Here is a 24,481-nt window from a genome sequence, read left to right as displayed (position 1 = left end):
ACAGTGGCTCAGGAGGTAGAGCCAGTTGTCTGGTAATCCGGAGGTTCCCAGTTCGATTCCCGGGCAGTGTAAGATACTTGACCCCTAATTGCTCCTAATGAGCAGGTTGGCACCTTGCATGGTTGCCTCCGCCGTCGGTGTGTGAGTGAATGGGTAAAAATGTGAGGAACAAATTGTAAAGCGCTATATAAATGCAGCCATTTACCATGGAGCACTGAGGTTTATTACAAATGAAAGTCCTTACTCGCCATCGCTCTTTGTATGCTCTGGTTGGACGGTCTGCCTTGTAGACTTACCATTGGCATATTTTTATTCATAAGGCTATTCTTGGTTTGCTTCCATCTTACCTAATGGAGCTGCATCCTTCAGAAAAGTATGGGCCGTTATTGTCTTCGCTCCCAGGACTTATTCCTACTACCGTATCTATCTGTCCATAAAGCCTGTACTGAATTGGGAAAGTAATGATGATTTGGAGGCACGTCTGGTTTTCAGATGTTTTGATTTATTGCCCCTGTACGATCCCTGATGTTGATGACTTGTGACTAATATTATTGATATTGATTGATTCTGTAAATTATTTTATTTTATATTTTATGCCTGCAACCTTGTTAATCGTGCTGCTGCTGTTCTTGGCCAGGCCGCTCTTGTAAAACGTTTCCTGGTTAAATAAATAGGTTTTATATACAGCCATTTTCACAGTAGCCCCTCTTTTTTCCCATCAGGTGCATGACCCTCAGGAAACTCCTAACCTCTCCAGGAGCGGTGCCCATCAGTGACCTCCAGCAGGCCTTACAGTGGCAGTATGAGTTTTTGAGGAACAGTCACACAAACCGGTCCCACGCGGAGCTGGAGATGGCCGTAGGAGTGGGACCTGAGAATGTTCAGAACAATCATGTCTGTTCACGTCCTTCCTCCAGAAACACAGCCTCTACGTTGGAGAGGAACGAAAAGGATGAGACGCAGTTCCGCGGCTCCCCTTCTAACCTTGACCAGTGGGGGACGGGGAAGGAGCCGCCTCGCCATCAACCCCTTGCGGGATTGACCCCAGCTAGTGCCATTTCGGGCGCTGCGTCTGCAGTGGGTAAGCCCCTCTCCCTGAGCTCGTTTGACTCTGGGTTTGATGGAGCGGGGAGCAATCACTTGGAGGCTTGGGCAGGTAGAGGGGGATCGGAGAAGCTGGCCAGACTAGGAGGCACCAGGGACTCCAGACCTGCAAACGGGCAGCAGCCCCAGATTCACGAGGAGAATATCTCCAGTGTGTCGGACTCCGAAGACCATGGAGGGGAGTTTGGCTTTGGGTCCGTGGGAAACTCCTCTAGGGCTAGCATTCAGATAATTCCTAAAATAACAGTGGACTCCCTCAACTTTGAGATCAAGGTGAAGCGGTCCGCTACCCTGCCCCAAAATCCTTGGCTTAGCCTGCCTGTGGAAGATTTGGAGAATTCTTACACGGTCACTATTACACAGAACCCACCAGCACAACAGAGGGACTTAAAAAGCCCCGACCCCACACAACACCCCCACAACACGGACCTCTCCGACAGGTCTGAAGACCAGCCCACAGAGGCAGAGGTATTGGCCAGTAATCACTCCGAAGAAGGGCCACAGACTGGAGACTGGACGTCTCCGTCGCAAAGCACTTTTGAGGATTGCAAATTGAGCCCCATACGGAATGTCCTCTCCAGCACCATCACAGATGGAAGAGACAAGTCTAACTGCACCACAGAGGACGTCCTAACTCTACTCTGGGATTCGTATGACTTCCATGACCAAAAACAAGACCCATACGAAGGGTAAAGAACTGTCTTGTTCCTTTTTGTTCAATGTTCAATCATCACAGCCCAGCCTGTTCCTAATATGGTGTTTTGCCAGCTACCGGTACATTGTTGAAGCATAACTTGGAGGCAGTTTTCCCGTATGGCATTGTTTATATCTGGATCCCATTCAACAGTACAAGAGGGGGAAGAGAGAACGGCTAGCTTGTCAGTTTCGTTTATAAGATATTCCTTTATTGATCCTAGTGATGCACGATATATCGGCCGATATGGCCATTTTTTTACACATCGGTATAATATGGGCCGATATTAAAAATATATATATTCTTTAAAAAAAATCTTTTTACATGTTTTGGCCTTAAATAGTTTCAAAATGTCATTTCTAAAAATAAGTTACAAAAGTAAAATAATTATGCGTTTTGGAAAATAGCTCTTTATTTGATTATCATAAAAAAGTGTTTTCTATACAGAGATATCGACATCGGTAAATATCGGTATCGGCCAGAACAGCAATATTAATATCGGTTATCGGTATCGGCCACAATTTTCACATCGGTGCATCACTAATTGATCCCCTTGGGGAAATTCAGGTATCATAGCAGCAGCATGGGGGAGGGGAGGTACAGGTAGTAGAAGACATACAGGTACAGGTCACAGAATTATAGTACAGTAGAGAAGTAAACATTTTATAAAAAGGCAGTGTAAAAGATATACAATATAATTAACTCTGGACATGTGCATATGGGCAACAAGGTGTGATGAGGGTATGTATGCCCTCTGTTATTTTGCCCTATAATAAATATAGTTACAATATATAATCTAAAAATGCTAAATATATGCTCTGATGAAGTATACACATAATGAAAAGGACTGTGCACGTACATTAATCATTTACAATAAACAAGGAATGGCTGCTCCAGATTTAGCTCCAGAAGAAGCGAATTTCCATCTGTAGTCCTTGACGGTAAATAAATGGGTACAATATAGTCGTACATATAGAATAATTTTTTTTTAATTATTATAATAATTAAGCCCTCCTTCTCACCTTCCACCCCTCCCTCCATGTTATGGATTATCTTATGTACCAAGCGGATATAAGAAAGTGATTGATGTGTAAAGACTAAACAATAATTGGCCTAGGATCAAGCCTTGTGGCACTCCCATGGTACAGATTCTCAGGGGTGTCGTCTTATCCATGATCTTAACACATTGAGAGGTCAATTCGATTAGACTGGAGCCATTTAAGCACATTAACAGAACATTTTACAGTTTGGAGAGAAGTACAGGATCGTTGACTATATCGAAAGCCTTACGGAGATCCAGCCTTGTCTCCTTTGTCGAGGCTAGCCTTGGTCTTCCAAATTCCCATTTATGTAATCCTTTTATTGAAAGTCGTTTTTTTTTTTATAAGACATTTGTTTTCTTTTTATAGGATAAGCTGCTCGGTGAATGATGTTTTCTTAAATGATTGGGACCTAAAGGAGCATGAGGGCCTCAGGGAGGTTGAGAAGATCCTCGTCTGGGCTGATGAAATACTGGAAGTGAGTCTCTACTTATTAATTTACTTCAATATTTCTCACCAATTTGATATTTGTTATTTAGGTTTTTTGTTTTTGGTGTAACAGGAGGAAGAGAATGTGCTGGCACAGGAAGAACTGCTGGATGGTCTCTTGAAGACCGACGGCAGCAGTAAACAGTGGACATTATGGGGCATTGAGGATCACCTTGGTGTGGTACGTTCACATTGTGCGAGGTGAAATCCGGGCCATGCACTCTTAAGCCGTTAGTACAGCTCTAACAAGTGGTTCACTGTTCAGATGTTGAAAATTAGACTAATAAATAAAATTTAATGATGTGGCATTTCCGTTGATTACAAAGGACGCTAGCCTACAAACAATTGTTTGTTTTAACAAAGGGCCTTTTGTATATTTGCACAAAAACATAAACAAACCTGTTTTTATTGTAGAGGTACTTGGTAGCTGCTGTCATTTGGTGCTTCATAAAGCATAAAGATGCTCTCCGGTTGACTAGTCTCTTGCCTCCTTTTTCCAGATGTCTTCCAGTGAATTGGCTGAAGCAGGTGTGATTGGCCTCGATGGTCATGCCTCTGCAGGCTCTGAGAAGGTCTGTGAAAGGACATTACTAGAGACTACAAGTGAAACCAAAGCCTTCGAGACCAATGTTTGCCATGATGATGAGACTGCAGGCGGATCAGCGGTCCACTGCAGCAGGGGGGACCTGCTGAAGGATCTGATGGACGTCCACATCCTGGATGAGTTGATCATGGAGGAGAACCTGAAGATCCATGAGCTCAGACATTCAGAGGAGACCCTGGAGGAGAAGGTCCCTGAAACAACGGGAACGGGTCAGGGACTGGGCCAGGAGAAGCGAGCGTTTCGACAAGAACTGGAGAGGGAGAAGAAGGAGGTGGAGAGGATGGAGAAGAACTTGGCCAAAGAGATGAACCGAGAACATAAACTCAAGAAGCAGCGAAGCAGGACGAGGAAGGTTGTGAAATGCTCTATAATGGAAAATGCTAAAATGGATAACTTGGACGATCGCTTACTATGCAATGAACTTTTATCGGGCAGCAAGAGCCAGCGCCTCAACTCGCTGCACTTGACGTCATTAGTGCCACACAACTCCCTAGACACGGACATGCATAAAACCAACGGCACTAAAGCAACCACAGATCCAGATACTGCCAAAGAGACTACATTACAAGACACGATTCAACCTGTAGATACCCAGCCTACCGACGCGAACTGTGATCAGGGGTATCTGAATAGTTCCGTCGGTGATCCTACACTTCCCAACGTGCCACAATCTAATACAATTCCAATACTTGATGCCACTGATCCTAAGGTATTTCATGAAGAAGTGGGAATCCAACCCTTAGAATGTGTACATGAGAAGGGATTGGATTCAGGATCAGGGGAACACGCTGGAGGGTGTCTGCCGGAGGCTTCCTTGAAACTGGACGATGGTGCATTTGACCCGGGTGGCAGCTCCAACTGTCCCCCGGTGCCTAAGCCGAGAAAGGCGGCACTTGCCGTGACCGACCGTGTCGCAGAGCATTTGACTTTTGAACCTTTGTACATAACGGTGTCCCCAGATGATCCAGATCCCGGACCTGCACAACCCGACGTGCTAGATTCTCAACCGAGGCCCAAACCGCGAAAGAACAAGCCACCGGACAAAGGTTCGACTCTGATTCTCGACCCGCATATCGAGGAACAGAGGAATAACAACAATAGCAAACCACTGGCTGATGGCCTCGCAGTGTTGCTTAGTAACCAAAATGACTCTTGTGAAATGTCCGCAAGACTGGATGGCTCGTCGGGAGAGGAAAGCTCATCAGTGACTCTTGTATCTGACGGCTTGATGCAGACTGAATCGCACCTTTCCCAGGACATGGAGACTACTTCCCCTCCAGCTGCATGCTTGAATTTGCAGTCGCCTGGTGACATTCCTGGGTCATGTGACCTAGGTGGAAGTGATGGGCGGAGTGAAGACATTCACAGTCATGCTCTGAGAAGGTCTATTACTAGGTCACCTGAATCGCACCTTTCTCAGGACATGGAGACTACTTCCCCTCCAGCTGCATGCTTGAATTTGCAGTCGCCACCTGAGTCGCCTGGTGACATTCCTGGGTCATGTGACCTAGGTGGAAGTGATGGGCGGAGTGAAGACATTCACAGTCATGTTCTGAGAAGGTCCATTACTAGGTCACCTGAATCGCACCTTTCTCAGGACATGGAGACTACTTCCCCTCCAGCTGCATGCTTGAATTTGCAGTCGCCACCTGAGTCGCCTGGTGACGTTCCTGGGTCATGTGACCTAGGTGGAAGTGATGGGCAGAGTGAAGACATTCACTGTCATGTTCTGAGAAGGTCCATCACTAGTTCACCTGTAAACCGTCCCCAACTTGACATCAACACAATACAGGTATAGCGTAAGAAATAAAATAATTTTTTTTATCCACTTTTTCTCCCATTTTCTATATTTTCTCCCATCCCAATTTTGTATCATCCAATTCAACCATCCCCTGTCACGAACGCTGTTTCTTGCCCCCCACAAGCCGGCTGCAATGTGGACTAAGTCATACATACACAAGTCCCCTCCGGTACTTGAGGTAACAGCAGTCGCATCTTTTCACCTGCACAGCTCGATCTCTCAGTGGCGAGGAGTAACGCGTGGGAGGCTCACGCTGCCCCCGACACTTCCTGATTCTACTGCGCAGGCGCACCAACCGACCTGTAGGAGTCGCTGTCCACAACGCCCGATCCCCACCCATCAGTTTCCCACCCCCTAATACGGCCAATGTGTATTAGTATGAACAACCAGCTAAACTGAAAGCAATGTAGAGCGCTGGGCTCAAACAGCAAGCCCAGCGTCTCCGTCATTCATGGCGAGCGCCTTGCCCACTACACCACGTAGCCGCCCAATAAAGCTTTAAAATAAAACTTCAATGGGATTTGTAAAATGTTTACCATTTTTACCTGCTGCAGCTGACTAGGTTCAAGATGCCCATAGTGTTGGACACGGGGTCTGGTTTGATGAAAGCAGGGTTTGCAGATCAGGATCTCCCCACGACCGTGTTCCCAACTATTATTGGGCTGCCGAAGTACGAGGTAATGATCTCCTCGGTCCAGTATGGATCCAGGTATTTTATTTTATTTACAAGAAGTAGGATAATACAACTTTGCTTTCATAGTTCTTTTTTTCCTAGGAAATAATGAACGGCAATTTTGAGCGGGAAAGCTATATTGGACACGAAGCTCAACATATGAGAGGAGTGCTGTCTCTGAAGTACCCCATGAAGAATGGAATCATCTGCAACTGGGATGAAATGGAAAAGGTGGGTGAAAAAAACAAATCGGCAACAAGTTTATTTTCTATTTAACCTTTTTTTTAACCAGGCAGGTCAATTAAGAACAAATTCTTATTTAAAATGACGGCCTGGCGAGAGGACAAAAGGGCCTCTCAAAGGGTAACTGTGGGAAAGGGAACAAAAAAGGGAAAAGATTATTGATTCATACATCAGAGGTAAGGGAAATCAATCAAACGACTAAATAAAGGTACAAGGTATGTAATGCATGAAGCAAATGCAGTTAAAGTCTGGGTGATAGTTGCAGGTGTGTGTAAACAACTCTGTGATGGAGTCTTTAAAAGTAGTGAGGGGGATCGATTTGTCAGTTTTCAAAGTATTTTGCATCTCGTTCCAACTGCTGGGATCAGCAAATTGGAAGGAGGATTGACAGAAGGAAGTGTTAACACGGGAACATCTAGCGAGATATGGTGAGAGCTCAGGTGTTATAGTGTGGCTCGGAGGGGCGACAGTGGCTCAGAGGGGTGATGGTGGCTCGGGAGAGCAGTCTGGTAATCCGGCGGTTCCCAGGCAGTGTGTCTAAGTGTCCTCAGTGTGTGAATGTGAGTGGATCAGTAAAATGTGAGGAACAAATTGTAAAGCGTTTTGGATAAAAGCAATATATAAATACACCATTTATGTAACTGATGGTGGCGGTCTTTAGCCTGTTTTCAAAATTAACCTGCCTCATAACCGATGCCCCATGTGTCGTCTCTCGCAGCTTTCCTGACTGCTTCCATTGTGTGTGGTATACTGTCTGGTTTAGACAGTCAAGAGTATATTTCTTAAAGGAAGTAATGATGGCTCATTGGTTTCAGATATGGCATCACACGTTTCAGCAGCTGCGTGTGGATCCAGAGGATCACCCCGTTCTAATGACCGAGGCGGCTATGAACCCCCTGGAGAACCGCCGGCGCATGGTGGAGCTCATGTTTGAGTGCTTCAATGTCCCCCTCACCTACGTTGCCATGCAGGCTGTGTTGGCCCTCTATGCCGCAGGCAGATCCACAGGTAAGTCGGTCACTGGTCATTAATGGGCTTTTTAAATGCGTGGTTATTTACTCCAGGTCTGTCCCATGTTGGAGGGCAGTTGACTAGAGATGTTGAAAATATCAGTTCAATATGTTGCTATACACATCGTGGGGCAGAAAGACGTATCGCAATATCGGCTACATTTTATTCTGCTCTAGTAGTAATCGCAAATTTTATGATTTGCCTATCACTCTTACAAGCTCTGTCGGTCATTACATAGTTTCTACAGCAGAGGGGGCAATTACAATTTTTCTTTTTGCTCTAAATCTGCATGATGTGATGTTACATCAACTCCTTCAAACATTTATTGAATTGTGAATCCCATATTGTTTGTCATCCCTATGGTGAGAATATCGCTATATCATCCCTTCCCTATGGTGAGCATATCGCTATATCATCCCTTCCCTATGGTGAGCATATCGCTATATCATCCCTTCCCTATGGTGAGCATATCACTATATCATCCCTTCCCTATGGTGAGCATATCGCTATATCATCCCTTCCCTACAATATCTGCAAAGATAATAATAATAATAATAATAATAATAACTTTATTTGTATAGCACTTTTCATAGAGGTTGCAGTTCAAAGTGCTTCACAACAGTAAAAAATACAGGCATGAGCGAGCATAGCAAGGTATGGTAAATCACAGTGTTTCACATTAGGATCTAGCATCCAATAGGCTGTTTACAGTTTCATTCAGTAATACAAATAATAAAATAGTTTAAAATGATTAAGTTTAAAAATAGTCTAAAAATTATAAAATAGAACGTACGTACAACAACAGTAAAAAATACAGGCATAAGCGAGCATAAAAATTAAAAATGTAAATGGCAAGGTTACAGTAAAAAGTGATAAGATTGTTCAATCCGATGAAAATGGCCCAGTTAGGAGAATCAACCTTGGCTAGGCGGTGAACACCATGTACCTAACTGGAATGTTAAACAACTTTGAAAAGATTTAGATGCAAACAGAAGTTGGTCCCAGGTCAATGCACACAAATGACGACTGACTCAAAGGATACGTTTAATGTAGTCCATAGAAATCAATAGTTTAGGGGCGCTCTAGTAGCATACCATGTATCGTGCTGCGTCGCGAAGCGGCCGTCCCGGGTTCGCTTCCCACTCCCGGTGACTTCCATTTGTCGCATGTCTTCCCCGCCTCTTCACCCGGTCATCCTCTCCTCATATGTCTGACCATGAAAGCAATAAATGCTAAAAAAGAAATCTTTAAAAGAAATCAATAGTTTATTAGAGCAACAATGCAACAGCCTGATGCAGGCGGCTTGGGGAGGATCCACATGGAGCTGCTCACTCCTGCACAGGTGCGCTCAGCAGGGATTGCATGAGGAAAGGAAGAGACCTTTCACAAGAGCACTCTAACCGTTAGAGTAGGATCTGAAAGGGGGACGAGACTCCGTTAGCCTACGACCAGCCTCCCGACAGAGCGGCCTCTGGGGGGAAAAAAGATCACATTGGCCCGTGATAGACTCCACTCGGTGGCGTGAGAGCTGAGCGCTTGCCTGATGGAGGTAGATGTTCTATCATGTGTGTGTAAAATGTAATTTTATGGGAAAGGGACCCCATTCTTAAGCGAAAACCCAGATATCCCAAGCCAATAGGGAATCCCTGGGGAAAATTCGTCCCCAATCCCCTAAAAGGGCGATCGAGCTGATCAGTCTGAATAGGATGACGAGGAAGCATAATTAGACAAGTGACATGTAGATGGCGAAGCCAGGATATTTAGGATAGGTTATTCATCGCACTGACTTCATCCGAAGTAATCATTCTTACCTGTGCTTATCGTAATTCTAAACATTACTATATGTGTAGATTGATCGTATAAAAACTGAGTTCTTTGGATTGATATGATGAGCCAGCTGGACAGAAACTCAGGAAACAAATGTGAAGTAAATCGATGTGCCTGGTTGCCTAGTTTGACTTGGTCACTCGACCCACTGGCCACATTCCAGAGACCTATGCACTCATGAGAGGAGCTGGATATAAAATATTAGACTTTAATGAACTGAATATACCTATCAAGATACTTGCCTATACTTACGTTAGGGATATAATCTGTGCAAATGGGTAAAGGAGCATAATAATGAATGATCGTGTTGTGGAATATTTTAAAGGAGCCAAACAGTGAAACTGTAAACTTGATGAGTCAAATTGTATCAAAAGAACATAGTTTTATTTCTGTGTCCACAGAAAATCGGAGACAAGTGAAACACGAGCGTCTGACCAGAAAGTGAGAGCTCTGGTCAGACTTGCAATTAAATACCAGCTGGGTATGACTAATGAAAACAAATTTTTTTTAAATTAAAATGAAGATGGGTTTAGGGGTCTGACACAAGACTGGAGACGAGGACAAAAATGGTTTTCCGGGAATGTCATCTAAGTCGAGCTGCCTTGGGTTGTTGTTTAAAGAACACTGTTAGAATGTTTGCCCTATTGCCGGAGTAGCTGTACACTCGTTAAACTATATTAACTAGTCAAGGCTGTACAGAGAATATGTATTTAAACAGAGCTATGAACTAATAGGCCCAGTAAGCTGCACAAATCATGTATGAAACTTATAATATTTTCCACAACATTCGGAAGGGTCACGTGTCAGTGTGGGCTGCCTCCCGAAAGTCGTATATAATACTTAAATTATAGAGACCGACAACGTTGTCATTCCCTGTTCACTGCGCTGGTATGAAAGTGGTCTTAAGAAAATCCTCGTTCTCCTTTTCATTGCAGGCGTGGTTTTTTCCTCTGGGGATGGAGTCAGTCACAGTGTGCCCGTGTTCGAGGGCTACTCTCTACCTTACGCTGTGCAGCGCTTGACCCTGGGTGGCTATGATGTCACAATGCACCTTAAAAAGGTATTCCGTAGATCCAGTATTTGTTTTTGGGGAGAATTTTAAATAATTGTAATTTGTAAGGGCGGCTGATTGGCACAGTGGGCAAGGCGCTCGCCACTAACGCAGGATACGCTGGGTTCGAGCGAAGCTCTCTGCGTTGCGACCGGCTGGCCGGTCGTTTATACTAACACAATTGGCAAGTGTTAGAGGGTGGGAAAGCCGGTGGGTGGGGATTGGACGTTGTGGACAGCGACTCCTACAGGTCGGTTGGCTGACGCCGGTGCGGCGGAAGCAGGAAGTAGCGGGGGCAGCGTGAGCCTCCCACGCGTTACTCCTCGCCACTGAGTTCAAGCTGCTGCGGTGAAAAGATTTATTTGAAATTTATTTGAAGGATAAACCCCTTGAGATATGCTATCTCGTTTTCGAGAGGGTCCTTAAAAGATGCGACAGGCTGCCTCATCGTGTACCGGAGGGGACACGTGATGCAATGCTTCTGTCCTCACTACAGCCGACCAGTGGGAGGCATAGTCTAGCAACGTTCAAGACAGGGGAGGGAAGAATTGGATACTACGAAATTGGGGATGGGAGAAAAATAGAAGAATTGGGAGAAAAAGTGGAGAAAAAAATAAATTGTCATTTGTACACTCTGCAGTGAACGTCTTTTTTTCCGGTGTCGTTCCATCTCCTAAAGCTTCTCCAGGAGCAGGGGGTCTGCATGCGCACCACGGCGGAGATGGAGATAGTGAGGGAGATGAAGGAGAGGTGCTGCTGTGTGGCTCCGAATTATGAATCGGAACTAAGGTCTGGGGGGCCTGCCAGCGCCGAGATGTATTACACCATGCCCGACGGCCAGGTCATCCGTCTTGGCACGGAGAGGTTCAGGTAACAAGTCCACCATACCATATTCGAAAGAACGGTCAATCCAGAGATGTCCAGGTAACCACAATGGCCACCATACCATATTCCAAAGAACTCAATCCACGGAGAGGTTCAGGTAACAAGTCTACTGCCCACCATAGCCATATTCTGAAGAGTGGCTCACAGAGCCTTCAGATTTACTCTTTTTAATTGGTGTTTTATGTTTTGAGCGTTTTTAATCAATTTGACTGTGCACCCCATGAAATGAAGACTATGTAAGGAAACCGCCATACATGTTTTCTTCCATTCCTACAGGGCCCCGGAGATTCTGTTTAAGCCCGAGCTTATCGGACGGGACCACTACGGGATGCACGAGAGCATCTTCAAGTCAATCCTCAGCACCGATATAGACCTGCGACGGAACCTCCTGGGGAACATTGTTCTATCGGGTACGGTTTCTTTTTAGTTAAGTCAATATTGTGTTCCCCTCTACTCCGGGATTTTCAAATTGCTCACTGGATGTTTTTTTCTTTCATTTCCTCCGTGAAGGTGGAAATACCCTGCTGTCTGGCCTGCCCGAGCGACTTCAAAACGAAATCGGAGATCTGGTACCTTCGGACATGAGGGAATGTGTCTGTGTGACCAGCCCCGAGGACAGGGACTTCTCAGTATGGACTGGAGGTGCAATGCTGGCCAACTTGCCTTCGTTTGCCTCTGCCTGGATCACCCGAGAAGAATTTGAGGAATACGGTTCACAGATTGTCTTCAGGAAGTGCTTTTGAGCTGGACTCTGATCTACAGTGCTGGACTCCTGTGTAACGTATAGCATTTGACTTCTCACACAAAGTGCAATATAGCTCTCAAACACCGCCCCAAGCTTTATAATCCCCTTTTATGTTTGTTCTCAGTCTTTTGTCATGTATGCATTTTTGGCCTTTTGTTTGGAGACGATTGGCCATATCTTGTTAGCCTTGCAAGGCAGAATAATCTCTCAAAATGACAATTTGAGATTGTTCTGGCTTCCGACGCTGCCATCTTGTACTTTCCATGATGGAATCCTTGCATCTCATTAGCAGGTCTAAATGAAGTGGCTGCTGATGTCACACCTTCACAGTTTACCTGCCATCATGACTAAGATGGAATGACTTCTCCTGTTAACAGGTTTCTGGTCTGTTGATTCTTAAGTTCTGGGTGTGTTTTGTGGAAATCTATTCTTATTTCCCCAACTCTACACTATTTCTACTGGACCAATGACCTGATGGTACATCCATGTGGGGTACTAGATGAATGTACAGGAGAAAAGGCATTTTAGATGGCTGTGCGCCATTCCTATTTGGTGTGATCGAGGCACAATGTTACTTTGGAGGTGGGAATAATGGCCATAACTTTCTCCTTGGAGAACCATGTTTTTTATTTAATTTTTTTAATCTTTTTCTCTCCGTCAATTTGCCACTTCCAGAATAACCAGGTGTATGATCAACACAGGAAGCATAGTTCATGCTCTGGCCCAAATTAAATGTATTTTAATTAATTTAAAATTATATCGATTTAACATAATTTTCAAATAACTTTTAAATCTATAGTTTGTCGTCTTGTCCGTGTTAACCATGGTGGAAGGTGCTTTTAATGTTGAGTTCCTCTAAGACTTAGCCCAGTTGGTCCAAGTAATGTTCTTCAGTGTATAGCTTCTCTCTTGCATTGACAACACTTTTGCTTATCTAGCTTTGTAAGGCTTTGTTGTGCATTGTTGGTAATGCATTCAAGGCATATCCATTGTGAATCATGTGATCTTTTGGCCTGGTAATGCCTATGATTTTCTACCATTCTGTTGCGTAAATGTGCATAGTGCCAACTTGTTGCAGGTATGATTTGTTCACTTAACGATGACTAAAATGCGTTTCTTTATAATGTCAAAATCCATATTTTTGTTTGAATTGTCCTTGAGTCATTTGAACCATACAGTATATTTTTGGTATCTGCTTGTTTTTGGGGTTTATATTTGTTTCTCCTTTTGCTTGAACTAATCATGTTATTTTGTCTCCATACCTGAACATGAGTATTGTGTTTATTATCGCTCAGCTTTGTGAAAATAGTTATATTTATTTGGGCCAGAATTGGCACATTTGCCTTGTAATTGCAGCGTTTCACAACAACCTTACATCAACCCCATTTATTTACTGTAGGCCTTTAATTGTATAATTCATGTTTTCTGACTTTCTTTCTGCCACTGTAAAAAAAAACGTCTAGGTGTCGCTAAATCTGTCTTTTTGCAAATCTATTCTTATTTCTACTGAACCACTGACCTGACAGTACATCCATGTGGGTTACTAGATGAATGTACAGGAAAAAAGGTGTTTAGATGGCTGTGCTTTGAGGAGTGTCCTCTATTCCTGTTTGGTGTGATCAAGGCACAATGTTACTCTGGAGGTGGGAATAATGGCCATAACTTTCTCTTTGGAGAATGTGTTATTTTTGTTCCTCTGCCACTTTGCCACTTCCAGAATAACCAGTTGTATGATCAACACAGGAAGTATAGTTAATACAATGACCCAAATTGAATGTAATTTAAAACCGGATCTTTTGGCCTGGTAACGTCTATGATTTTCTACTGTTCTGTTGCGTAAATGTGCATAATGCCAACTTGTTGCAGGTATGATTTGTTCACTTAACGATGACTAAAATGTGTTACTTTATAAAAATCACTTTCTGTTTGAATTGTCCTTTGAGTCATTTGAACCATACAGTATATATTTTTGGTATCAGTTTTGTTTTTTTTAGTTTTCTTTACTTTCTTTGCTTTAACTAATCATGTTATTTGGTCTGCATACCTGAACATTAGTATTGTGTTATTATCGCTCAACATTGTGAAAAGAGTTCTATTCATTTGGGCCAAAATTGGCACATTTGCCTTGCAGCCTTTGTAATTGCAGCATTTCACAACAACCTTACTTCAACCCCATTATTTACGCTTTAATTGTATGATTCACCGTATAACATTTTATTTCGTGCATCCTTTGCGTTTTGTGTGCGTGTGGTGTTTTTCTTTTTTTACTCTACCAGCCGCTGTAAAAACATGGGGTTGCCATGTGATTTTGCAAAGCTCAGGTTTTAAGTGGAAGTCTGCAATTTTTGTGGGAATTACAAAGGCCTTTTTATTTGGGGTCAGAAGGACCGGCTCAGCCAACTCATTGTTTTGTTGATGTGAAAGGAAACGTCACAGCTTTCCTTTCTAATTGGAGCCTACGAGCCAACATTTTGGGCTGAATCTTTCACCTACCATGTATGTCCAGTCTGTTTTTTTTTTTATAATAAATATTAGAATCTATATTCTTGGTGTTGTCTTTTAATCCAGTATTTGACCTAGTTTTGCTCCAGTATTAAGTTGCTGATTGATTGAAAACTTAACAGATGCAGAATGGGTACAATACATGGACGGCTCAATACACACAATTGTTAAGGGGATGCAGACCAGAGAGACTTTCATCTTGTTTACATCAGGGTCCCCCATTTTCAAAATGACATTTATGACGTACACAACATACAGACTGATATATATCATGATATACAATACTGTTACATTTGTGACATACAAGATATGCAAATATACAGTACAGTACATACGAGGGGGAGGAAACTACATTAGGAGGGGGGGTTTGGACATTTACAGGGGGCCAGTTTTGTATTGCAGCCTCCCGTAGGTGCTCTTAGAGAGCGGTTTTGAGGGTGGGGAGGTGCTAAGCATATTAAATCAAGTTTGGACTGGAATGCAGACCATAACCGGCATTGCACTGGCGGGGGAGGGCAGTGGATGGAGCTAAACCTGTTTTACAACAGGTTTGACACAGTGGCCCCGGCTAGTCTCTAGTTCTATTGAGTTTATTAGGATCCCCGTTAGCTGTTGCATGACAACAACTAGTCCACACAAAATGTAAAACATTACATTCGACGAGACTTTTACAGAACTGTAAATAAAAAATTTAAAATGGATTTCCGAAGTCCATTTTCCTTAAAGCATTGACTTTCGTATCTTCCATCATATACCACTTATTTTCTGATTTTCATTTAATTGGAAAGAAAATAATGATGATGATAATAAAATAAGAATAAAGTACTTATATCTGCATTTACAGATGCCAGCCTTCAATTATCTGGTACAACTACCTGAAATGAAAATAAAAGGGAAGAATGAATCTCACTGATTAGGGCCGGCTCACGTGTGTGCTAAATGTGCGCGCTGCTGTGTCATTAACTTACAATCTTTGGGTTTCTAGATGCCTTTTCAATTGTCTTTTGAAACTTCATTTTTTTTTTCTTTAGAGATGTGATCTGGCAATTTGTTCATGGCTCTATACAGCACTTTGCTGCATTGACCCACTAGTGTACTCCTCTGGGGACCTAAATGTCATGTATGTTGTGTATGTCATAAATGTTTATATGAATTGAAAATGGGGGACCCTGATGTAAACAAGACAATCGTCTTTCTCAGGTCTGCATCCCCTTAACAATTGTGTGTATTGAGCCGTACTGTATTGTACCCATTCTGCAATCTGTTAAATAAAGTTTTCATTCATTCATTCATTCACTCTGGGAACATGTTTTGATCCACTAGTGTACTCCTCTGGGGACATGTTTTGATTCACTAGTGTACTCTGGGAACATGTTGTGATCCACTAGTGTACTCCTCTGGGGACATGTTATGATCCACTATAGTGTACTCCTCTGGGGACATGTTTTGATTCACTAGTGTACTCTGGGAACATGTTTTGATCCACTAGTGTACTCCTCTGGGGACATGTTATGATATATATATATATATATATATATATATATATATATATATATATATCACAGTTTGAATGTGTCGTGGAAATATATTATCATACCATTGTGGTATTGTATGAGAGGGCGCTGTCATCAGATATCAACGTAATGTGTGCGTTTCTCTTTAAGAGAAGCACACATTAGCCAGTCAAAACAATATGGTTATGAACTATGTTGATCCTTGCTATAAGGCCATAAGTGACATTGTTATGGGATCCGCTCTGTTTTCCTTGTGAGGCAGCCATAATAGTCATTTCAGCCAATCCTCAGGGTGATGTTCCAGCTCTGGGATATTGACAACCATACTGGGTAATCTACATTGGAGGTGGTTGGGGGGGGGGGGGGCACACTGTATAAACAAGCAAAACTGTACATTGAGGGGGGGGGGAGACACTGTACAAACAAACAAAATTGTACATTGGACTATTGACAAAACCACGTCATATGTATGTAATTTTGTATTAACGGTCTTGCCGAACGAGAGATCGTCCTCACTTGGTGATCGGACATTTGTTTACATGGTCTGATCTTCAACTGTGCATTCCTTATCAATTGATCTATGTGAGGAATTAAATCTATTTTCTATTTCCTTATTTCAACTTTTGGACTCAGAACAAGTTATTGCTCATTATTATATTATTAATCTCCCATAACAAATGTTTAAGAACATACATACTATAAAAGCTAACATTATAGTATCTATAAAGCCTGGTAACATTTCTTTGTTAAAGTCATGCTTCTGAGACTCTTTTTCCTTCTTGCGTGGGGCGGAGTTAAATTTACGAGTGCCTCAGGGTTTCGAGTGACGCCTATAAATACAATGAGCACATGGGCTTGTGTTTACAATTATCGGCATCAGGAACAGCAATTGATGCATCGGATCTAATGAACGAGTACATATTGGACTTTGTTATTCTTGTCGACGACTCTGCATTGGAGTGTTCTTTGTTGCAAGGCATCACAAACAACATACAGATTTCACGACACCGTTGTCTGTCGTGCAACGTTCTGCTTTCTTTATGGAAATGATGGAGGGTAAGTGTTGTTGACTTAATATTATTATATGTTTATGTGTGGTACAGTGTCACCGCATTTAACGCGGCGTAAATAAAGTAAATATTACTAGCGAAATAAGCTTGTAAGAAATCGGAAATAAGCATTGCATCGGAAACTGTAGTCTATTTGCCAACACAATGAACCCGGAAATGTTGGAACCACCAAACTTTTATGATAGACTGCCGGATGCTAAGTTGTACATGTTGGGCAACTTTTTTTTATTTGCATAATTAACTACATTTGCATAATCACCTAAATGGACACATCTCGGAAACTACTTGATCAATTTCAACAATGTTGGAGTGGTTTTGGGGGTTATTCGGGATGCTGAATCCATTTATGATACGCAAGAGTTTCGGAATTGTAATATTTACTGGAATTTACCAAATTTCAATTTCAAGAGAAATTCGCCTGATTAATATTATGCATTTAGTGCTTGTGCAAATAAATTAATAAATATAAATATTTCAGTCCAGTGAGTTGATGGAAGGAGGGGGGGGGGGGGGGGCGTTGACTTGCAAAGGATGAAGTATTGTATAGTGCAGCAATGCAAGCAGTGGCGGCCGGTGGGTTTCGCCACTAGGGGGCGCTATACCAAACATATACCAAACATGTACAGTACAGTACCACGCAACACTCATTGCCAGACGTGAGCGATTCGACTCACGCTCACGGCAATGAATCGGCTCTTATGAACGAGTCGCTCAGCTGTTACTACAACAACACACAACCAGTCAAATAAAGTATAGTCTAGACTCTAATTCACAACTTGAAACACAATATATAAATAGAAAAGTTAGAAACAAAACTCGCCCGTCTACAAACACAGGCAGATCTCTCCCTCTCTCCTTCTCTCTCTCACACACAGCGCGACGTGGAATCGATTCGTTACACAATCAGACCTATTATATACCAAGAATAACTTCAGTATGAGTACAGGGCTGTACACATATTTTGCATATTGTTAAACGAGCCAAGGCTAGCTATTAAACTATCGATATGAATCGAAAATCTGGGACCCTGATGTAAACAAGACAAACGTCTTTCTCTGGTCTGCATCCCCTTAACAATTGTGTGTATTGAGCCGTACTGTATTGTACCCATTCTGCAATCTGTTAATAAAGTTCTCATTCATTCATTCATTCATTCAAACATAGACGATATTGAACAAGCCATAATCCACGTATTTTCAATCCGAGAGAGCTGCAGTAGTTAAATCAATGAGCCATCGAGATAGTCAGTGTGGTAAGTAACGTTATTATTGCATCCAAGATTGATACTGTGCGGGAGCTTAGAGGACTGTATATAATTATCACCTTAGGGGGTGTGGTAGGATGAATGAATGAATGAATGAATGAAAACTTTATTAACAGATTGCAGAATGGGTACAGTGCAGTACAGCTCAATACATACAATTGTTAAGGGGATGCAGACCAGAGAAAGACTTTCGTCTTGTTTCCACCAGGGTCCCCCATTTCCAATTCATCGTAACATATATGACATACATGACATACAGATAGACAGTACTGCTACATCTATACATTTATGACATACCAGATTTGCAATTACAGTACTGTATTTGTGATACAAAAAGAGTCCAGAAAGAAAAGAGTATATACATTAGGCGTAGAAACTGTACATTGGATTGGGTAGGTGGGGGTGGGACTGTACATTGGAGGTGGTTGGGGGGGGGGGGGGGGGGGGGGTAGGAGTGGGGGGGGGGGGGGGTAGGAGTGGGGGGGGGGGGGGGTGTTGGCGGGGGTTGTGTTCGGACATTTACAGGGGCCAGTTTCGAGTTGCAGTCTCCCTTAGGTGTTTTTTGAGAGTGTTTTTGAAAGTGGGTAGTGATTCACATTCCTTTACAGCTTTGGGTAGGGCGTTCCACATTGATGTGGCATAATTGCGAAACGTGTTTAGTCCCTTGTTTGAGCCGAATCTGGGTTTAACATGATTTGTGGAGCTCCCTCTGGTGTTGTGATCGTGGTATTCACTGACCTTTGGGAAGTATTTAGTCATGTACATGGGTACCTTGGTCGTGTAGTGTATCTTGTAGACCAGGCCCATTGCAAGTTGCTGTACTCTGTCGTCTACTCTAAGCCATCCTAGGTTGTCAAAGTGGGCAGGGGTGAGGTGGGTTCTAGGAGTAAGGTCAAGCAGTAGTCTGACCAGTTTGTTTTGAGATGTTTGTAATTTTGTTTTTAGCGCCTTTGAGGTGCTTTGGTACCATGAGGTGCAAGCATAGTCGTAGTACCCTTGAATGAGTGCTCCTGCTAGAGTCTTCAGGGTATTCTTGTTTACCAGTGAGGAGATCCGGTACAAGAAACGAGTTCGTTGGTTGACTTTTTTTATTACATTGGATGCCATTTTGTCACAGGAAAGATTTGCCTCTAGGATGGAACCCAGGTAGGTAATATCTTCTTTCCTTGTGACAATATTGTCACCCACTGTAACTGAGAAGCCGTCGGTCTTGCTGAGTTTGTTATTTGAACCGAAGAGAATGGACTCTGTTTTGCCCATGTGTAATGATAGTTTGTTATCAGCGAGCCATATGCAGATTTTGCTTAGTTCTGAGCTGAGGGTTTTTTCAACCTGTAATTTGTTCTTGTCAGAGACCAGCAGGGCTGAGTCGTCCGCAAACAGGAACAAGTTGCAGTCACAAGCTGACGACATGTCATTTGCATAAATTAGGAACAGTAGCGGACCTAGTATGCTTCCTTGTGGAACACCACAGTTTACTGTGAGGGGGGGGGATAGGGTACCGTTTACCTCCACCATCTGCTCTCTCCCCTCCAGGTAGGATTGCATCCAGCTCACTGATAGACTATCAAAACCAATTGCTTTTAGCTTGTCAATCAGAATGGTGTGATTGACAGTGTCGAAGGCCTTTTGTAGGTCCAGCATGACCATGCCGCAGTATTTGCCCGCGTCCACCTCTTGTTTGATGTGGTCGTTTAAATAGAGAAGGCATGTGTCAGTGGAGTGGGATGTTCTGAAGCCAGATTGGAATTCGTAGATTAGATTTTTTTCCGCATGGTATTTTTCGACCTGTTCGTATACAATTTTTTCCATGACTTTCGAGATGGAGGTAAGGATAGAAACAGGGCGGTAGTTGCCTGGGTCTAATTTACTGCCTTTTTTGTGCAGAGGGGTCACTCTCGCAATTTTGAAGTCCTTGGGGACGTGTCCCTGTTTTATAGAGAGGTTTATTATGTGTGTGATGACTGGGGTGATGGCGGCTGCTGAGTCTCTGAGGAATTTGGAGGGGATGTTGTCATGGCCAGTGGCCTTGTTAGGTTGGAGGGCGCTCAGTTTTTTGAGTACCTCATCTGTTGTTACCATTTCCAGTTTGAAGTCGTCTTTGTGGACCCCTAGGTTTTTGTAGTAAGCTACTATGTGTTCTACCCCATAATGCCCTGAGTGGGAGGGTAGTTTGTTTACCAGTGTTGTGGCTATGTTTGTGAAGAAACTATTTAAGTAATTGGCTACATCCAGCTTTTCTGTGATGAGCGTGTTGTCCGTCTTTATGTTTATGTTTGAGAATCTGGTTTTAAGTTTTTTACTGCAGGATGCCTTAACTCTTAAACTAATTGTACCAAATACACAACTGAGTGAATAACTTAAAATGGAGTCACCTAAACTAGAAAGAGCGAGGAAACTGTTTGAAACATAATGCTTTTATATAAGCAAAAAAGGGAAAAAGGATACATACAAAATATTGTTATCACATTACACAAAGCCTAATTAAATACTATTACTAAATTTAGATGGGCGCCCAAATAGTTCTAATAAAGTGTTCTGGCCAAACGTTGCCGCGGTTACCACTGTGACAGAGGAACAATTCCCTCTGCAGGATGAGAGAGATGGAGGTGATGAGGAGTAGTAGACCGCTGCGTGTTGATGAGGGCGGGAAGACGCTGCCCGGTCCAATAGGCGCCACTAGTCTGCTCCTGCAGACCAGATGCTCCGCTGTGGTGGTCCGAGTGTCTCGCTCCGCTCCGTGGTGCTGCACGGCGCACGCCGACAGCTGCTGCAGACACGCTGGTCCCCTCTGTACCACAGGTTACTGCTATGGCTACTTCTCAGGACTAGTTGTGTCCCTTTACAGCGACACAGACCTTATCTAAATGTTCTCTGGTCTGTGTTATATATTGACTGATATGTCCAGTATAGAGCAGCTATCGAAGCATGAGCCGAAGCTACTTTAGGTATTAGCGCCGAGCTAGCTAGCTTCGGCTAACTGGTAACGATAGATGGGGAATACTATAGTCTGCTGTAATATGCTAATCCCAGACGTTTACTAAACATCAAATTAGCTGGGTACTAAAACTCACTCTCTCTTGGTGGTATAATGTCCGCTTGGTAAGCCACTTTACATACTTGGTCACCGTCAAACTATAACGTTAACGAGAGCAACGCCGTGTGTACGTCCGCTCTCTTCCGTGTCCGGTCAAGTTCAACGTCACAAGCTCATAGAGAGGAAGTGACGCAGATACGAGGGAACACTAAACCACCTCTGGCCCACTAGATGGCAGCACCGTCATATAACCTGAGATGCAATCAATAGGCAGACAGTGTAACATTATGTGGTAAATAATAACTTAACTCCCACATATTAACTTAAAGGGGGATTATTTTAGGTCTAATTTTACCTAATTGCAGACCCTTCAGCACAGCCGCCCCCTGATTTGCGGCGCTAATCAGTACTGAGGTCTGCTGAATGTCTAGTAGTCACTCAGGCTGGTCAGAGTCAGAGTACGGGGGTAGTCGGATCAGTCGAGCCACTGGTCTGTGGTATGTTCTTCCTCCGACATCCACGATAGCCGAGCGGACTCTTCCGTCTTGCCCTTTTACCACACTCTTCACCCCTCCGGTGAGCCAGCGGGCTCGGGGAAGCGCCTGATCCACGATCATGACTGGGGTTCCTGGTTCTAGGTTGCCTCTTTCAGTGATCCACTTGCGGCGGCCTTGCAGCGATGGGAGATATTCGGTGGTGAACCTCTTCCAGAATTGGTCGGCTAGAGCCTGACTATACCTCCATTGTCTTCTGCCGATGATCTCGGTGGAGGCGTAGACCGCAAAGGGAAGGGCCGCGTCTCGCCGCCCCATCAAAAGGCTGTTGGGTGTTATGGGGTCGAGATCGGCCGCGTCGCTACTGACGTACCCCAGTGGCTTGGAATTCAGAATGGCTTCAATCTCCACCAGCACGGTGTTGAAGACCTCTGCCTTCGGAACCTGTCCTCTGAGCGCGGCTGCTAGAGCAGCCTTTACTGACTTGACCTCTCTCTCCCACGTTCCACCGAAGTGGGGTGCATTTGGAGGGTTGTAGGAGAAGGTGACCTGTTGGGAGGCCAGCTCGTCCCTCAACTCCTCACTCATCTGGTGGTAACTCTTGATGAGTTCAGCTTCTCCTCCCTTGAAATTCGTCCCATGATCAGACCATAAGGTATGGGGTCGCCCTCTCCTTCCAGTAAATCGACGGAATGACTGGAGGAAGCTGTCTGTTGTCATTTCAGCCAGCACCTCGAGATGGACGGCTCTCGTGGTGAGGCACTTGAAGATGATTCCCCATCTCTTAGCAGTTGCTCTCCCGATCTCCGCCTTGATGGTGAAGGGCCCGAAGCAGTCCATGCCCGTGTTGTGGAAGGGCGCTTCTTGGAGACGGAGGCGGCAGGATGGGAGGTCAGCCATTCGTGGCATGATGGGTTGGGCTCTGAGCTTCTGGCAGTCTGTGCATGACCGTTGGTAACGCCGCACAGCCTCCCGGCCGCGAAGTATCCAGAACCTTCTCCTGAGCTCCGCGAAGAGCCGCTCCGCTCCAGGGTGATACAATTTGGTGTCATAGTGACGAATCACCAAGTTAGTCACCGGATGCTTCGAGGGGAGTAGGATGGGGTGTTTGCTGTCCTCAGTGAGGCCCTGAGCCCGTCGTAGGCGGCCTCCGACACGTATGAGGTCTTTCTCGTCCAGTTCGGGGGCCAGTAGCCTCAGCTTGCTGTCTCTTGGTAGCTCCATCTTCCGTCCCAAGCACGCCATCTCGATCTGGAAGACCTCCCGCTGCACCCTCTGCAGCAACATGATCTCAGCTGCGGCGTAGTCGTCAGCGCTGAGAGGGGTCGGGTCTCCGGGACCGGGGTTCCGGTGGTGGAAGGTACGTACTTGGAGCTCTTCTAGGGTCTGGCAATCCTCAACCTTGGGACCGTCAGTATTTGAAGGGTCTTGGAGTCCAGTGAGGCCGCAGAAGATGGACTTCTTAAGTTCCACCTCCACCTCTGCGTTCTCCAAGTTCGGAGGAGAAGGCCAGTCTTCTTCTGGCTTGCGTAGGTAGTCGGGTCCACGGTGGTAGAGGTTGGGACGTGCCAATTCCTCGAGGGTCGCACCTCTGGTGATCACGTCCGCCGGGTTGACATCTGTCGAAACGTATCGCCAGCAGCTGATCCCCACAAGCTCTTGGATCTCTGTCACCCTTGTTCCTACGAATACTTTATATCTGCACGAAGTCGACTGGATCCACTGGATGACTGTTGTGGAGTCAGACCACATCGACACCGCGTGAAGGGGGAGGTGCAGCTCTTCCTTCAGCATCTTTCCCAACTGGGCTCCACTTAGAGCTGCGCAGAGCTCCAGCCGGGGAATGGATTGCTGCTTCTTGGGTGCAACTCTTGAGCGTGCAAGAATGAAGGAGACGTGGACTGTGTCGTCGGGCTCCACCGCGCGCAGGTACGCTACTGCACCATATGCCTTCTCAGACGCGTCACAGAATACATGAAGGGAGAGCTGGCTGCCGGTCAGACTGACGCTCGAGGGAAAGTAGCTCCTGGGAAACTCGATCTGTTGGAGGGTGGGGAGCTCTTCTTCCCACTTCTTCCACTTCGCCCCGAGTGTCTCTGGTAGGGGGTCATCCCATCCCTTCGCCTCAGTCCACAGCTCACTGACCAGAGCCTTGGCACGAGTCGTGTAGGGGTTGATGTAACCCAACGGGTCATATTGACTCGCCAGAGTACTGTAGATCGACCTCCTGGTTACGTAATGGCGAGTTTCGATTTTCTTTTGCCGGTAACACAGGGTGTCAGACTTGAAACGCCAGAGGAGACCCAGAGTCATTTCCTGGGCGTCCTCACTTGACTGGGAGAGCCAGGTCTCGCTGCTGTCAGCCTTCGCTTCGTCTGGGAGGTCTCGGACGACCTCAGGGTTGTTGGTGGCCCACTGGCGGACCTCAAAGCC

At 44.6% G+C, this 24,481-nt stretch overlaps 2 protein-coding genes across 2 annotated transcripts in view; both read left to right on the top strand.

The window, feature by feature from the left end:
* LOC311228339 (uncharacterized protein) overlaps positions 1 to 14,650 on the top strand; it is a 32,624-nt gene extending 17,974 nt beyond the window's left edge. Inside the window, exons 13-23 of the mRNA XM_084314248.1 lie at positions 723 to 1,793; positions 3,208 to 3,316; positions 3,401 to 3,508; positions 3,828 to 5,723; positions 6,287 to 6,409; positions 6,508 to 6,636; positions 7,464 to 7,656; positions 10,422 to 10,546; positions 11,217 to 11,407; positions 11,699 to 11,832; positions 11,933 to 14,650. Coding sequence (XP_084170374.1) covers positions 723 to 1,793; positions 3,208 to 3,316; positions 3,401 to 3,508; positions 3,828 to 5,723; positions 6,287 to 6,409; positions 6,508 to 6,636; positions 7,464 to 7,656; positions 10,422 to 10,546; positions 11,217 to 11,407; positions 11,699 to 11,832; positions 11,933 to 12,165 — 4,312 coding nt within the window. The 3' untranslated portion in view covers positions 12,166 to 14,650. The remainder of the gene's footprint in view (positions 1 to 722; positions 1,794 to 3,207; positions 3,317 to 3,400; positions 3,509 to 3,827; positions 5,724 to 6,286; positions 6,410 to 6,507; positions 6,637 to 7,463; positions 7,657 to 10,421; positions 10,547 to 11,216; positions 11,408 to 11,698; positions 11,833 to 11,932) is intronic.
* Positions 14,651 to 17,038: 2,388 nt separating this feature from the next.
* slc35a1 (solute carrier family 35 member A1) overlaps positions 17,039 to 24,481 on the top strand; it is a 56,531-nt gene continuing 49,088 nt past the window's right edge. The window contains exon 1 of the mRNA XM_084313842.1: positions 17,039 to 17,239. Coding sequence (XP_084169968.1) covers positions 17,224 to 17,239 — 16 coding nt within the window. The 5' untranslated portion in view covers positions 17,039 to 17,223. The remainder of the gene's footprint in view (positions 17,240 to 24,481) is intronic.

Source organism: Notolepis coatsorum, assembly GCF_963971535.1.
Source record: "Notolepis coatsorum genome assembly, chromosome: 5".
Classification (NCBI taxonomy): Eukaryota; Metazoa; Chordata; class Actinopteri; order Aulopiformes; family Paralepididae; genus Notolepis; species Notolepis coatsorum.
Note: the sequence above shows the minus strand (reverse complement) of the source record. Positions and strands in the feature narration are given on the sequence as shown.